Source organism: Sinocyclocheilus anshuiensis, unplaced genomic scaffold (genome assembly GCF_001515605.1).
Source record: "Sinocyclocheilus anshuiensis isolate Anshui unplaced genomic scaffold, SAMN03320099.WGS_v1.1 scaffold417, whole genome shotgun sequence".
NCBI lineage: Eukaryota > Metazoa > Chordata > Actinopteri > Cypriniformes > Cyprinidae > Sinocyclocheilus > Sinocyclocheilus anshuiensis.
The window spans coordinates 683,079-698,638 of record NW_015537953.1 but is presented as its reverse complement, the minus strand read 5'-3'; the positions used below and the strand labels follow the sequence as shown (position 1 = coordinate 698,638).

Here is a 15,560-nt window from a genome sequence, read left to right as displayed (position 1 = left end):
TATATATATATATATATATATAATTTTATATTTTAATATACAAAAATACTATTATTGTATTCTATTCATTCTATTGTATTCTATTCTGTTCTACTCTATTCTATTCTGTTTGGTCAATAGATGGCTTCTTAAAAATATAAGTCAACATATACTGCCATCTACTGTACATAAGAAAGACTACAAAATTAAAACAAGGAAGTATGTTACAGTACATCCATATTTCACTAGTATACAATACAAACCACAAACATTTACCCAGTGGGTTTGTTTGTTTATTTATTTTCGACAACTTTATTTACCTTCTCATGGTAGGGTCCCAGAACAATCCATCCACAGAAGGTGTAGCCGAGGTAGATCATTCCTGCGCAGCAGCAGAAGCGCAAGACTTTTGGTAAGGCTGCTCGCATAGTGAGGATAAGCACCTGTGTTGTCATAAAAATATTTTAGGGCCCTAATAAATTATTAGTCTTTCAAGCAATCAATACTGTTATATGACTAGTGGTCAATAAAACACATGTGCGTCACCTTGCTATACATTTACTTTCATGTGATAGACAGACAGACAGACAGACAATGTACATTTTTAATATAAATGTTTATAAATGATATAATATAAAATGTGTAAATCATATAAATTTTATGTATTATATATAATATATATCAAATTAATATATATTGTGTAGTATATAGCTATACAACTATACAAAATATACAATGTAATAAGTATGTGTGTGTGTGTTTAAATATACAGTATATATATATATATATATATATATACAGTATATAAAAATATTTTAGGGCCCTAATAAATTATTAGTCTTTCAAGCAATCAATACTGTTATATGACTAGTGGTCAATAAAACACATGTGCGTCACCTTGCTATACATTTACTTTCATGTTCTTAATGTGATTTTGTGCATTTTGACTTACATTGTATTTTTCGAAGTATCCCAGATACCTTATGACGCCCACCCAGACCATTAGAGTTGATGTTCCCAGGAAGATGCTGCAGACATCATAGTTAGTCATGCTCTGTGAGGAGAAAGGAACTTTATTAGTGTTTTGAATGTAGGCCAAACTTGTTCTTCCATGCGAGTGCAAAGTAAACATTACATAAACCTGTTTAATTGCCATGCCTTAAATCACCCTACAGCACAGGCCCAGAGTCGAAAGACTACTAGAGTCTAAAGAGTGCGTGTCTGTAAGAGAGTTGCATAATGCCATGAAAAACTGCAGAATCTGTGCAGCTGTTTAAAAGAACATGAACTATGAACTTTAGAAACTAAAATCCAATAATTTGAGTACATTTTACTCCAAATTTATATTACCTTTCAAAAATAATTAAAAGAAACAAAAACACTAATAATCAATACATGACAATAAACTATTTAATTTTATCATTTCTGTTTCCAACTAACTTTATAAAATGGTTTTCATGAAAATTAAGTACATTTTCCCACCAAATTTAGATTACCCTTACCAAAAAAATAATTTAAATAAACAAAACAAAAACACCAACATAATAAATAAAAATACATAACATTTTTTTAATTACATTTATAAAGTGTATTTCCAACTTACTTTAGAAACTCAAGACAATTAAGCACATCCTCCCTCCAAATTTAGATTACCTTATCAAAAAAAAGCTAAATGAACAAAATAAAAACACATATAATAAATAAATACATACAGAACAATAAAAATATTTAAATGTATAAAGTGTTTGTTTCCAACTATCTTTAGAATGTCAAATCCGATTATTTGAATGAAACTTAAGCACATTTTCCCTCTAATTAAGTGCATTCGATTACCTTACCAAAAATAAGGACAAATTCACAAATTAATGAATTAGGCTAATTAAAAATGCTAATATTTTTTTCCAAAATATAAAATGATATCCGTTAAAATTAAGCACAATTTCTCTCAAAAAATTTAAATTACCAAAAATATAAATGAAAGAATAATATTTTTCTAATACTAATATTTCACATTCAAAATCAATTGACTTTTCATGACAATTAAGTATGTTTTCCCTCCACAATTACTTCACAATAAATAATTTAAAACAATAAACAAAATTTATATATATATATAAATAGTAATAAAGTGTTTAATAGAAGCTATTAATATAATATGTTGAATTAAATAAAATATGTATATATAATGAGAATCACCATTATATTGGGAATTAAAAATATATATATATTTCGATTTTTTTTATTTTTTTTATTTAGGGAACTACAATTTCCTCAGCAATTTTTCAGATTGTGTGAATATCTAATGCATCGGCAAACATGTTTTCATAAAAAGAAAGCACCTTAGCCTGTATTTCCATTTTTAGTATTGATCCAATGATGGACAAAACATCACTGATGATCACCAAGATGTACCAGCCATTCAAGAACTCCCTCTGATCATCTTCACACACTTTCTGATTATAATTCTCAAGACAGAAGCTAGAAAACCGCTGCAGAGAGAGGAAGTGACACATGAAGGAAACACAGACAGGCCACAAAATGAGTCATTTCACACTGAGTCACTATGACAGAACATCAAAACTAACTGATGTAGATTTTAAAAATGTTAACGTATCTGTGATATTGACAGAATTTAATGCAGGTTTACCTGAAGTAACCTCACAGCGAGTATAATAGAACGTGTGCAGAGCACTGCAGAGATCAGACACACTACAATAACAAAGCCATCAAAGATCAGCAGGTAGTGAGTGCTCTTCTGAGCTGAAAAAGACAATAACGAACCATCTAAATTTCACATGCCTTCGTCATAACATTAAAAACCATAGGCATTCATTGTAGTTGATGATTTTTCACATACCAGTTCCTGAAATCTTCCAGTTTTTGCACACACTACTAACAGTGTCAAAATCAAGGGTCGATTTCACCTTCCCGCTATGACAGCTGTTATCAAAGAGAATCTGCAAAAAATCAAAATGGATTTATTCAGTAATACAAGCGAAAATGGACGTAAATGGATTTTTATCCCCAAAAAATGGACCTTACCTTTACAAAAAAGGTGTAACAGTCTGGCAGCTCATGAGAACGAACAGTTTGCAAATTGATTCCTTTGAGCGCAAAAGTGATCTCAATATCGACAAGCCTGTACTTCAAACAAAACATTGATACCATTAGTATTGATTAAATGTTTTGGTTATATAGTTTAGGTTTACAAACCTATAAAAATCCAGCTCAAAAAATGAAGCGTTGTCCATTCTCCATGTTTTAGTGGACTCCGGATCAAGAGTCAAGCAAACTGGAAAGACAAAAACAGTTCAGTTTAGGCAATACGATATGATTAATATTAGATATCCACATTTTCTGGAAAACATGTAACCTGTTTCAAGCTCGGCATCAATATCGTAAGCTTCCTCAGACGGTTCAGTGCTGCCTTTCTTGTAGCTCTTCTTACAGATGATCAAGGGCAGCAACTTTTCATTCTCTTCAGCGTAACTAACAGGGCCTACAGACAGGTTTCCTAATTGGGAATACTGTTGAACAGATATATAAATATTATATTAACCAAGTTTTAACTTTTTATTTCCTCACATAAAGAAAAGAGTAGCGCTTTTGATAAATATGTTCATAATTGTGCCCACTCAAATGGAGAGGGTACCATCATGGGGGCAGACGTTTTGAAATCACATGACCAGCTAATTATTAGTTGCTTTATTAGAATAATCTTCCTATTAACAGGCATTTTCTCTCACACAAAAAGACTTTGCAACGCCGACTGAAACCTTTTGCTTTCAGGTAATGCTTCATCCACACCATTAGGTGTCAGTATATGACCAACAAAATTGCCTGTAACATAAGTAATGCTAATAAAGTAACGGAGGAGGAAAAAATTGTGGAGAACAAAAAAGCAAGATGAATTCAAAAAATACAAACCTGATCTATAACATAGTGTAAACTATCATATACACTCTGTTTGGTATAGACAGCAATACTGTAGTCATCCTCATCCACACCACTGTAGCCCTTCAGAAACAAACTCTTAAAGGCCATGAGGTTCTCCTCCTTGTAGGACACCACAAGCTGGTTATTCAGTCCAAACAGTATGAGCTTTGAAAAAAAATCAAAAACAACAACAACATGTTTTCAGTCTGGCTGGTGGAACATTACGGCTTTATGTGTACTGTAGCTTTAAGAAAATTCAATTATGATCACATAATGACAAATCTTTCAAGAATTCAGAAAAGGTTTACATATAAAGCCGAATTGTGTAATTTCTGCCCCACTAGTCACCAAATAAAACGTCAATAATAGTAACTGTGTTCAAACAGGTTTCCTGGCCACACCCCCTGCCTTCCATTGGTCAAACAAACCCCGAAAAATTGAGTGGCTGAGGCACTGTTGCTGTGCTAAGCTTGTTGGGATTCTCAAACAAACAGAAAAATGTTTTGATAACACCACAGAGACACTTTTTTTAGCAGGAAATCACACTTACTTGTAGAAGTCTTTGCACATTAAGCTGGGCTACAAAAGTATAAAAATAAAAAAACACAGTTGCATACTTAAGCAAACAGATGACCCAATAAATACCTGAAGTGTAATCATGAATATTTTCAAAATTTGCACTGCTAATTTCCATGGTAACTGTCGCCGGGTTCTGTACTTCTCACAAGGGCTCATGAAGTAAAACCTCAAGTCATCTCTCAGTATTTCCTCTGCCATGGGATCAGTGGCCATGGATGTGGAGACACTGTATCAAAATATACAATATATGATTCGGATTGAATTTTAAATTCTTTAGAAATTCATTTTAAAAATATGAAATAAATGGTTAGTAGGTTAAGGAAAAAGCAATCAACATGTGCCCACTGCCCAGCATTGATGTTTTATTTCATACTTTTAATTACTTCAATAATACTCTAAAATGTGAAAAAAATTAGAAAAATAAAAATTATGTTTTCTAAACACTATTATTGTTACTTCTTAATAATAAGTCAATTATTATTGTTGTTGCTGTTATTTGTTGTTGTTAATATAATTTAATAAACATTGACGCTCCAGTAATAACAATTAAAAAATCATCAAATATTATTAATGATAACAAAATGTTGTGTATTATTTAATAAATACTGAATCTTCACTAATTACATTTATGCATTTAGCAGGGGAGGAACAATAATAAAAACAACAACAATAATAACAACACAGACGTTATTTTTATATACAAGTTAAATTACAGTATATAGACTTCTTATTGAGATGTGTGTATACTATTGACCAAACTTGGTCTTGTATATCCTCATGAATACAGTCCGATAAGCATGATTTGTGATACGTTACAAAAATACATTTCAGCACAGATGATAAATCAACTTAGAGTGACACATTACCCATGTGACAGAGTTCTGTTTAGGATGAGGGTCAATGAACAAAAAAGGAAAGGGAGGGAAAATTAGTTGCTCAATAAGCGTTTCTTAAACTTTAACTGGGCCTTTATGAATAATTGCAAAAACGTTGCAGTCTACATGTCTCTTAAAAACACTACCAAAGGTTCAAGTCCAAGGCTGCTGTCTGCTCAACAGGACTGACAGTGTAGTTACTGACAGACTGTACTGGGTTTATTTATTTAATTCATGAGGGAAACACAAGCAAGTTTACAAGTTTTAAATAACCTCTTTGCAGAGTCAGAGTATTTCAATTCTGTTGTGTATTTCATTAGCCCTAAATTAAATTAACGCTACTTGTGAATTTCTAACTGTTTATTTGTCATGCAAAATAATTTTACATAAAGAATTAAGCAAAACCTTGTCCAACTTACCTTGACACGTCAACACTGGTGCCCTGGCAGTACCTATCAGGCATTTCCATGCCACCTGTTCTCCAAGACAAAACACGTTTCCAGCCACAAGCGTTCCTTGATCGCTAAATGACTAAATAACCTCGTGTGTGACGTCACAGCTGGAGCACCCAACAGCGCCCATCGACCAATCAGGAGCGAGGAGGATTCCCGATGGGCGTGACCTAACTGTGAAACGAAATAGAACGCTCTTTCAGTTGCTCACTGACTTGTGAAACGTCACAAAGAGTCGATTGAGGAACTACACAGTCTCAGTATAAACACAAACAGACCACACGCTATTTTAATACAGCAAGTATGCTTTTAATGAGTGAAGTGAATATAGTAAGGTAAAGTAGGCCTATGTCCTTTCTAGCAATGCTTCCAAGCTGAAGCATTATTTCTTAAGTGATGCACAAGGTTTTTGAACAGCACTTCTGAGGAAAAAACGCACTCAAAGTCGATTAGGACTCCAGACTTACTATAGTCTTCCAGAAAAATGTTTTATTCTACATGAAGTGGGTCTCCCTCTTAAGGAATCCACCATGTTGATATGTTAAAAACAGTCGTGTCAAGCAAATTAATAATAAATACTTTTTCGGTAACACTTTATTTTCATAGTCCACTTTAGATATTCTTTGCAACTATATGTCAACTAGCAGTCAGAGCATTAGTAGACTGTCTGCTTAATATCTTCTAACACTTTATTTTGATGGGTCCACAACATACTGACTATGAGAAACTTTGCAAGTATATGTCAACTTATTGTACTAACCCCCTAAACCTAACCTAACAGTCTACTCTGAGCGTTAGTAGACATGTAGTGGCAAATTAATGAAATTTAGTTGACATGTATTTGCAAAGTTACTTATAGTTAGTAGAATGTCTAAAGTGGACTATCAAAATAAAGTGTAACCACTTTTACAGTGCTTTCCGACAGAACTCAAGGCACTTGTCAAAGCATAATCATGCAAGTACATGTAAACAAAACAAGCAAACCAAACAATATAACAATACATAAGCCTAAGTGTGAATGAATCAGTCTAACTGGGTAAAATAATACATTTGTTCATAATGAATATGTATGATAAAAAAAAAAAAAAAAAAAAGGAGTTTTGTGTAAACTTCATACATTCTGGCCAGTAGATGTCAGTATAATGTCTATAAACAGTAATAGTATTGGGACAAATAAGACCCTGCAACTTTCAGCAAAGTGCAAAATACCAAAAAATATATTTAAATTTCAGAGAAAACAAGCAATAACAACAACAAAAACAGTCTAGATTGGTCTGGAACTGGACTTTTATTGAATAATCTTCTTTGACAGCAAGATACTCCCTGCACAAACAAAATACAGAATTCTGGTAAAGAATTATGCACGATCAACACTCACATTACATACAGTATATTCAAAATAGTAGAGGGTATTAGAAAAGTGCAAATATTATGTATATGATCCATTTGATCAAATATACAGTGAATATTGCAAATGCCAGGAATGTCGTCGTGGATTCTCTGCACAATCCAAACCGGCTACACACTTCAGTTTTGTTGCAACTCACCCTGTTTCAACAGGGTTCATCTTAATGTGGTAAACAGCACCTTAGAGGCCTCTGTTCTGCAGCAGGAAGTCTCCTCACTCCTCCTCAAGGGTGTGACAGTGGAGGTCCCTCCTTCAGATGTGAATCATGGCTTCTTCAGTGGCTATTTACTTGTTCTGAAAAAGGACTGAGGTCTGCGACTTATTTTACATCTGCAAGGCTGAATTTCTCTCTTTACAAAGGGAAATTCAAAATGCTAACACTGAAAGCTATTCTGGCTCAGGTTTGTTTGGGGCATTGGTTCGTCACTGTAGACCTGAAGAATGGTTACTTTCATATTCAGGTTGTTCAGCAGCACAGGAAGTTCCTCAGGTTCGCCTTTGGGGGAAAAGCGTACCAGTGCAGGGTTCTCCCCTTCGGTCTTGCTTTGGTTCCACAGATGTTCATGAAGTGCATGGCTGCTGCTCTGACCCCATTGAGACTCCAGGGCATCCGTGTGCTCAACTACCTGGACGATTGGCTCATCTTGGCCCATTCCAGGGAATTGGTGATCCGCCACAGAGACATTCTTCTTCACTACCTTCAATCTCTTGGCCTCAGGTTGAATGCTCAAAACAGTGTTCCACCTGTGACGTCACACACGAGGTTATTTATTTAGTCATTTAGCGATCAAGGAACGCTTGTGGCTGGAAACATGTTTTGTCTTGGAGAACAGGTGGCATGGAAATGCCTGATAGGTACTGCCAGGGCACCAGTGTTGACGTGTCAAGGTAAGTGTTGGCCGCTTCAAGCTAGGCCATCACGTTTCGGTGAGCATATGTCGCAGACTCCTGGGTCTCATGGCAGTGGCCTCTCCTGTGCTGCCTCTGGGGCTGCTTCATATGAGGCCATTTCTGTGGCCATTTCTTTCAATTGCTTGCACGCCCTCTCAACATGGCAGGACCCTCTCTTTCTTCAGCAAAGAGTCAAGATGGGCACTGTTTGCCATCGCCAGATGATTACGACGGACACCTCCCTAACTGGTTGGGGCACGGTCTTCGAGGACAGACTGGTTTGTGTTGATTGGACAGGAGAGGTTCTCTCGTGGCACATAAACAACCTAGAGCTGCGAGCCGTCTTCCTGGCTCTGGTGATTTTTCTTCCAATTCTGCTGAGTTGTCATGTGATCGTCAGAATGGACAACATGGCGGTTATGTCTCACATAAACCGCCAGGGAGGCTCACGGTCATGCACCCTGGACAGGTATGCTTGCCGCCTCCTTCTCTGGGCTAAGGTTTCTTTCACTGAGGGCGGTTCACGTCCCTGGGGCTTTCAACCTTGCAGCAGACTTCCTGTTGAGGCAGAAACTCAGGTTGGGGGACTGGATGCTGAACCGCCAGACAGTGGCTCAGATCTGGGATCTTTTCGGCAGAGTGGAGGTAGATCTCTTCGCATGGGTGTGGCCGATCAGGGGGGCGATCGGATGTGACCTCTGGTATTCCTGTGGACATTCAGGAGACCATTGATAACGCTAGGGCTCCTTCGACTAGGAGGCTTTATTCTTCCAAATGGAAGGTTTTCGTGGTGTTTGGCTCATGCAGTAGACCCAGTCAGCTGCCCGATTGGTTCAGTGCTGGAGTTTCTGCAGGAGAAGTTTGCAGCTGGAGCAGCTGCTACCACCTTGAAAGTTTATGTTGCTGCTATTGCTGCTCGCAGGGATGTGTACGAAGTCACCCTAAGTAGACAACATTTGATCTCTTCATTCAAGCATGGGGTTAGGCTTCTGAGGCCGGCGAGCCCTGTCAGTGTTCCTTCCTACAGCCCAGACCCGGTTATGTCCCCAAGGTTTTTTCACTGCACGTCATTTTGCTCACAGGTTGTCGTGCTTCACTCATTTATACTCCTCCTTTTGCTGTCTTCACCTGCTCTGCCCATTTCGAGCTTTGAAGCTTTATCTAGCCAGTGGCACAAGTCCTCCCAATTGTTGATGTGTTTTGGTGCTGGCTGCAGAGGGCTCGCCGCATCAAAACTTAGGATTTCTCATTGAATGAGGGATGCCATCTTGCTTGATTATGTGGTGCGAGGTCTCTATTCACCGCTAGTCATTCGAGCTCATTCTACCAGTAGTGTTGCCTCCTCTCAAGTTCTTTTTAGAGGAGTTCTCCTGGAGGATATTTGTGTGGCGGCAGGATGGTCCTCTCCTCACACTTTTATCAGGTTTTATAGTTTGGATTTAGATGCAGCTCCTGGTTCGTTCTGCTTGAATCAGCAATTTGAGGTTAACCTGGTCTGTTTTGCAACGGGACTGATATGGCAGCGCTTAGCTTGGTGGGTGTGGGATCGTTCCCATTGCGTCATAAATATGCAGTGTTGAGTGAACCTATGAAAAAGAACGTCTCGGGTTACTCATGTAACCCATGCTCTCTGAATAGGGAACGAGATGCCACGTTAACTGCCAAGCTTCTCGCACTGCCGACAGGACTTTTTCGGCAGGAAATCTGAGGAGCAGATGGCATTAGATTAGATTAGCACTAGTATTAGATTTGGCGACGTCGGGTGGCGCCCGCGCCATCAGCCAATGTATTGGCATGTTTCCATTCGGGTTTCAGATATTTGGCACACAAAAGGGGTGTTCCCACTGCATCATAGCTACACAGCGTTTCAGCGAACGTGGATTACGCGAGTAGCCTGAGACATTTTACAATGCAAAGTTTGAACGAAGCCTTTTTTCATTGAAAAAAAGTGAAGAAAAAGAAAAGCACTGTAAGAAGTCAGAAGTCAGAAAGAGCTTTATTACCAAGTATGTTTACACATACAAGGAATTTAACTTGACGACAGGATCTTCCAGTGCAGAAGTACAGACATACTGCAAACATACATGATGTGCAGACATACATAGGAATAACACAGTAGAGATGGAATATAACACTAATATAAGAAAAACAGAAAATTATATAATGCACTATATACAGAAGTAGAAGTATAGAAAACATTTTTAATTGTTTAAATTAATGTACAGATATGTTATTCACAAGTGTGCAGTTTACACTGTACACATTTCAGATTCTGTGTATAAATATGTCAGTTATGGTGGATAATACGGATTATAGTTTTATAGTTATGGGAGTTTTAATTATTCGGGCTGAATATAGCCTGAGGGAAAAAACTGTTCTTCTGCCTGGCTGTTCTGGTGGTTGGTGCTACACGTTAATTAACTGGTGTAGGCCATATAAAGTTCAGATTCAGCTTTGAACACTTTGTTTACTATGTATAATATTGACAAGATCATCTGTCAATGATCTTATCTTTATACTCAAACCTCACTGAGAGAAGGAAACTAGACACTGTGTTAAGCTGCTGTGTTAATAAAAACTTGGACTCTGAGGCTACGTTTACACGACAACGATGTAGTCAAAAACGGAAAAGTTTTTCCCTTGCGTTTTTAAAAAGTTTCACGTATACACGACAACGTTTTCAAAACGATTCGCGTTTACACATATCCGCGAAAATGGCCAAAAACACTGTATTACGTATGCCAGGCCAGTAGTTGGCGCTGTCACCTTGTTAGTAAACAGTACCTGTAGGGAAGTGACGATTATATGTTGTTTATGATACATCTCCGCTGTTGGCTGTAATATTGGTAAAGTAAATCCACATTTTGCTGAAGAAGCATTAGCAAACTCTTGAGCAGCAACAACAGTACCATGTACTCCGCCATTGTTGTGTATGTTTGTTCACGCTAACCTTTAAAATTGACACGTCCTGCGCATGTCTACATACCGAACACGTACTACGCACGCGCATAACGTCACCGTTTTCAAAGATTCCCGTTTTGGGTGTTTACACGGAAACGATAACGGTGGCGTTTTCAAAAACTTGCACTTTGAAACCCGTTTTCAAAAATATGCGTTTTAGTCCCTAAAACGCCATTGTTGTGTCAACGAACAGGCAAAACAAGTAAAAAGTTTCCCGTTTTTTTGGCTGAAAACGTTGTCGTGTAAACGGCCCGAGTCTGCATATACATAATTTAAGAAAAACTATGTGAATAAAAACTATCAACAGCACTGACAGTGCAGACACTGTGCTGTTTATCATCCCCTTTGTAAAAATAGAGCATTTCATGCTACCTATTACAAACCTCCTTAGCCTCAGGTTCTGAAAAGGTGTCTTTTGGTTTGAGCCATTCCAGTTCAATTGATTGGCTAATGAATGGCCAATCAATGTTGTTAGTATTCTCCTAGTTGCATTACAGGGTTGCCTACACAAAACCTGCATGGGCCCAAAGATACTTAAGTTGCTCTGGGCCCGAACGGGCTGGCCCACACTGGGCCATCATTGGATTAATGTGGACAGTCCGCTAGTGTGGCCTGCTCACAAGAGCCCGCGGTGAGCCCAAAGCTGTTGAACTGATGTCCCCATCATGTGGAAAACCGGTGCAAGAGGTAAAATACCAAAGAAAAGGAACCTTGGCAGTTGTAACAATAAACTGAATTTAATGAGAATGATGAAAACAAGTCTGTGAGGGATAGACTTACAGTCTTTATAATGGCATGCATTGAATCAAGGTCCTATATCAGTTTATTTTCACAGCTTTTTTCAAAAGTCTATTCAAAGTCTTTTATCAGTTGAACAACCAACAAGTTGTTAAACAACAGTACAATCCAATGAACCACTGAAGCAGTAGACACCAGTTCTTGACAAGAGCAGGCTAGGTTAAGAACAGGAAAATCCTGCATTGACCACATGTGCTATGACAGATACATGAACAATCCCATGAATGGAACAGCACACTTTACAATGTATTTGTGGACTTCTGACAGCCTTCACTCTGAGCATCACAAATCAATGTCATCCAGCAGAACCAGTTATTTGAAGCTTTTCTGGTAAACACTTGTCAAACAAGGCTGCATCCTCTCATCATCACTACCCTTCACTTTGGCATCTGAATGGCTGATTCTGTAAATCAATGAGAGGAAAATCAAGAGATCCAGTGGACACTCACATTGACGTTTGAAAACCTGGTTGATGTTGGAAAACAATGCTGACAGTATTCGGTTTCTCTCAAGTAGACACCAAGACATGCAGCAGAAGGTCAAAGTCTTCAGAGACAGACAGAATCATCTGCCTCAAAGTCAACAGCAAAAAGACACTAATGAAAATGAACTCCAGAGTTGAAACAGTGGAGCAGTTTTTCTTAATTGGCAGCAAAATTACAGTTGATGGTGACTACAAGAAATAAACAGTATCATCAAAGCAAACCAAGTATATTCTGTGCTCAAACCCATATGGAGGTGCACCATATGAAATACAAATACCAAGATCACACTTGTATGGCTCCAAATGTTGGAAGACAACTACTGCCATCGAGAGTAAGCTTGATGTCTTCCAAACCAAATGCTTCCAGTGCTTATTGAAGATCTTTTGGCCCCATACCATCACCAACGTTCTCCTGAGCAGAACAGGGATGCGAAACATCTCAGAAGCCATAGAGCTGCACCACTGGAGATGCTCGGTCATGTCTGCAGAAAGATGCCCAACTCTTTGTTCAGGACAGCACAAGGAAAAATAAACCTGACATAGGACAGTTAAAAGAGTTGAAAGCCAGAAAGCTGATCCTCCAGACAACTCCTATTTCACCAGTGACTAGTTCTGCGCAACTTTTGCTCAAATAAGCCTAATTCCAAGCAACCTGTTATCCAAGACATAATGCGGTTCCCAGCCAGAAGCGTTACTTGATCACTATAACCTCACCTTTGACGTCACAGGTGCCATTCGTTCAACAGCGCCCATCGACCAATCAGGATGGATTCCCGATGGATGCAACCTCATTGTATTAAAGGGTTACTCCACCCCAAAATGAAAATCTTGTCATTAATCACTTACCTCCATGTCTTTCCAAACCTGTAAAAGCTTCGTTGGTCTTCGGAACACAATTTAAGATATTTTGGATGAAAACCGGGAGGCTTGTGACTGTCCCATTGACTGCCAAGTAAATTACACTGTCAGGGTCCAGAAAAGTATGAAAGACATCGTCAGAATAGTCCATCTGCTATCAGTGGTTCAGCCGTAACGTTATGAAGCGACGAGAATACTTTTTGTACACGAAGAAAACAAAAATAACGACTTTATTCAACAATTATTTTTGTTTTCTTCATGTACAAAAAGTATTCTCGTCGCTTCATAAAATTCAGATTGAACCACTGATGGCATATGGACTATTCTGACGATGTCTTTCATACTTTTCTGGACCTTGACAGTGTAATTTACTTGGCAGTCAATGGGACAGTCACAAGCCTCCCGGTTTTCATCCAAAATATCTTAAATTGTGTTCCGAAGATGAACGAAGCTTTTACGGGTTTGGAACGACATGGGGGTAAGTGATTAATGAAAAAAAATTCATTTCGGGGTGGAGTAACCCTTTAAATAAAACGTTCTTTCAGTTGCTCACCGACTTGTGAAACGTCAGTCTCAATAAAAAACAAAAAGAGCACATGCTATTTTTAATACAGCAAGTGTTTTTTTATTGAGTGAAGTAGACAAGGTAAGTTAAAAATGTCCTTTTTAGCAATGCTTCCAAGCTGGAGCATTACTTCCGGGGTCATGTTAAATGTGCAAAGTTGTACACAAAGAAATGAAGAGCACTTTTAAGAAATGTGACACTCACTGCCAAAGAAGACTACAGATATTTATTCTACATAAAATGGGTCGCCCTCTTATGGGTTGCCGCCATGTTGAGATCACATGATCGCCAGCTGTGTCAAGCAAATTGACTGCGTTAATAATAACAATAATTATTATTAAATTTAATTTATACAGTGCTTTCAGACAGTGCTCATTTTACAAAGCATAATCATAAAAATAAATGTAAACAAAACAAGCAAATCAAACAACATAACAACAAAACATTATTGACACAATAATTGAGCCTGAGTCAACATCATCAAACTGATCCAAAATGTATAACTAGAAAAACTGCCAAAATGTAAATTCTATGCTGAGGGGTGATGCAAGAAGCTCAACAAGTCGTAACAGCTCAAACACCCTACAACACGCACAAAAAAAAAAAAAAAAGATTTAATCCAAGAATGTTTCTTATGAATGTTTCTGATGGTAAGATGGAGAAAACAAAAATAAACTGTTTTTGTGTGAAGCAGCAGCTAGTAAACAAACTTCATACATCCTGGCCAGTAGGTGTCAGTATAATGTCCAAAAACTGATACAATTAACAGAGACAGCTAAATGTAAGCAAAAATCCTGCACCTTTCATTGGGTCTTTATAACATCTGAATAATACTTCAGGAGATTTACTTAAAAATCTGACTAAATGCATAAAGAAAAAGTAGCAAAAATATATTTAAATTTCAGGGAAAAAAAGAAAATCAGTTTTCCAACATTTAATTAAAAGTGAATGACACAAAAACAACTATGTTGATACAAAAAGTGTTCAGAGACCATTTTCATGCTGTGTTTCTTGAACTGGAGTTTTAAAGCTTGAATAACCTTCTTCGACAGCAAGATCTGCTGATGCTCCCTGCAGAAACAAAACAGATTTCTGGTCAAAATGATGCAGGATAAACAAACACATTACATACATACACAGCAGTAGAGGGTATGAGCAAAGTGTTTAGTAGTGAGAGATGGCATATTAAGTATTTGATATGCAATATTCAATGAAATTGCTTCGGGTTTGATGGGATATACAGTACAAGCACAATGTAATGAATACTGCAAATGTGCATGCACTATTGACAACATACACAAATAAAACTTAACACAGATGCAACAGAACCACAGACCTTTTAATATAACATCAACTATCATATAAGTGTAGCTGTAATGACAGACATACAGTGTTGAGCTTGCAAAACGTAACCTGCAGCTTCAGGACATTTTGAGCAGCCGATCTCCTTTTAGTGCACATAAAGTGCTGCAATGTTTGAATTAAAGGAACACATTTACATGCATCACAGGAATAAATTACATTTTACAAAATATATTTTCAAATAGACAGTTCTTTTCAATTGTATTAATATTTCACAATATTACTCTTTTTTTACTGTATTTTTAATCAATTAAATGCAGCCTCGATGAGCATAAGAGACTTCTTTCAAAAAGATAAAAACGGCTTCAAATTTCTGAATGGTAGTATACCTGTAGTTGTTTGTATATATATATATATATATATATATATATATATATGTGTCTGTGTGTGTGTATATGTATATATATATATA

The 15,560-nt window shown here is 37.2% G+C and overlaps 2 protein-coding genes across 6 annotated transcripts in view; both read right to left on the bottom strand.

Moving 5' to 3' along the window:
- The window catches only part of LOC107664794 (mucolipin-2-like), a 10,770-nt gene extending 4,878 nt beyond the window's left edge, over nt 1-5,892 (bottom strand). The window contains exons 1-11 of the mRNA XM_016455471.1: nt 5,789-5,892; nt 4,561-4,720; nt 3,907-4,080; nt 3,353-3,506; nt 3,193-3,271; nt 3,022-3,118; nt 2,837-2,936; nt 2,627-2,739; nt 2,319-2,468; nt 932-1,033; nt 300-422 (exon numbers count right to left, since the gene is read on the bottom strand). Of these exons, the coding sequence (XP_016310957.1) occupies nt 300-422; nt 932-1,033; nt 2,319-2,468; nt 2,627-2,739; nt 2,837-2,936; nt 3,022-3,118; nt 3,193-3,271; nt 3,353-3,506; nt 3,907-4,080; nt 4,561-4,720; nt 5,789-5,838 (1,302 nt within the window). The 5' untranslated portion in view covers nt 5,839-5,892. The remainder of the gene's footprint in view (nt 1-299; nt 423-931; nt 1,034-2,318; nt 2,469-2,626; nt 2,740-2,836; nt 2,937-3,021; nt 3,119-3,192; nt 3,272-3,352; nt 3,507-3,906; nt 4,081-4,560; nt 4,721-5,788) is intronic.
- An 8,825-nt stretch (nt 5,893-14,717) lies between these two features.
- LOC107664769 (chloride channel CLIC-like protein 1) overlaps nt 14,718-15,560 on the bottom strand; it is a 5,426-nt gene continuing 4,583 nt past the window's right edge. For all 5 annotated transcript variants that reach the window (XM_016455426.1, XM_016455442.1, XM_016455433.1 and 2 more), the window contains exon 11: nt 14,718-14,857. In XM_016455426.1, the coding sequence (XP_016310912.1) occupies nt 14,771-14,857 (87 nt within the window). In that variant the 3' untranslated portion in view covers nt 14,718-14,770. The remainder of the gene's footprint in view (nt 14,858-15,560) is intronic.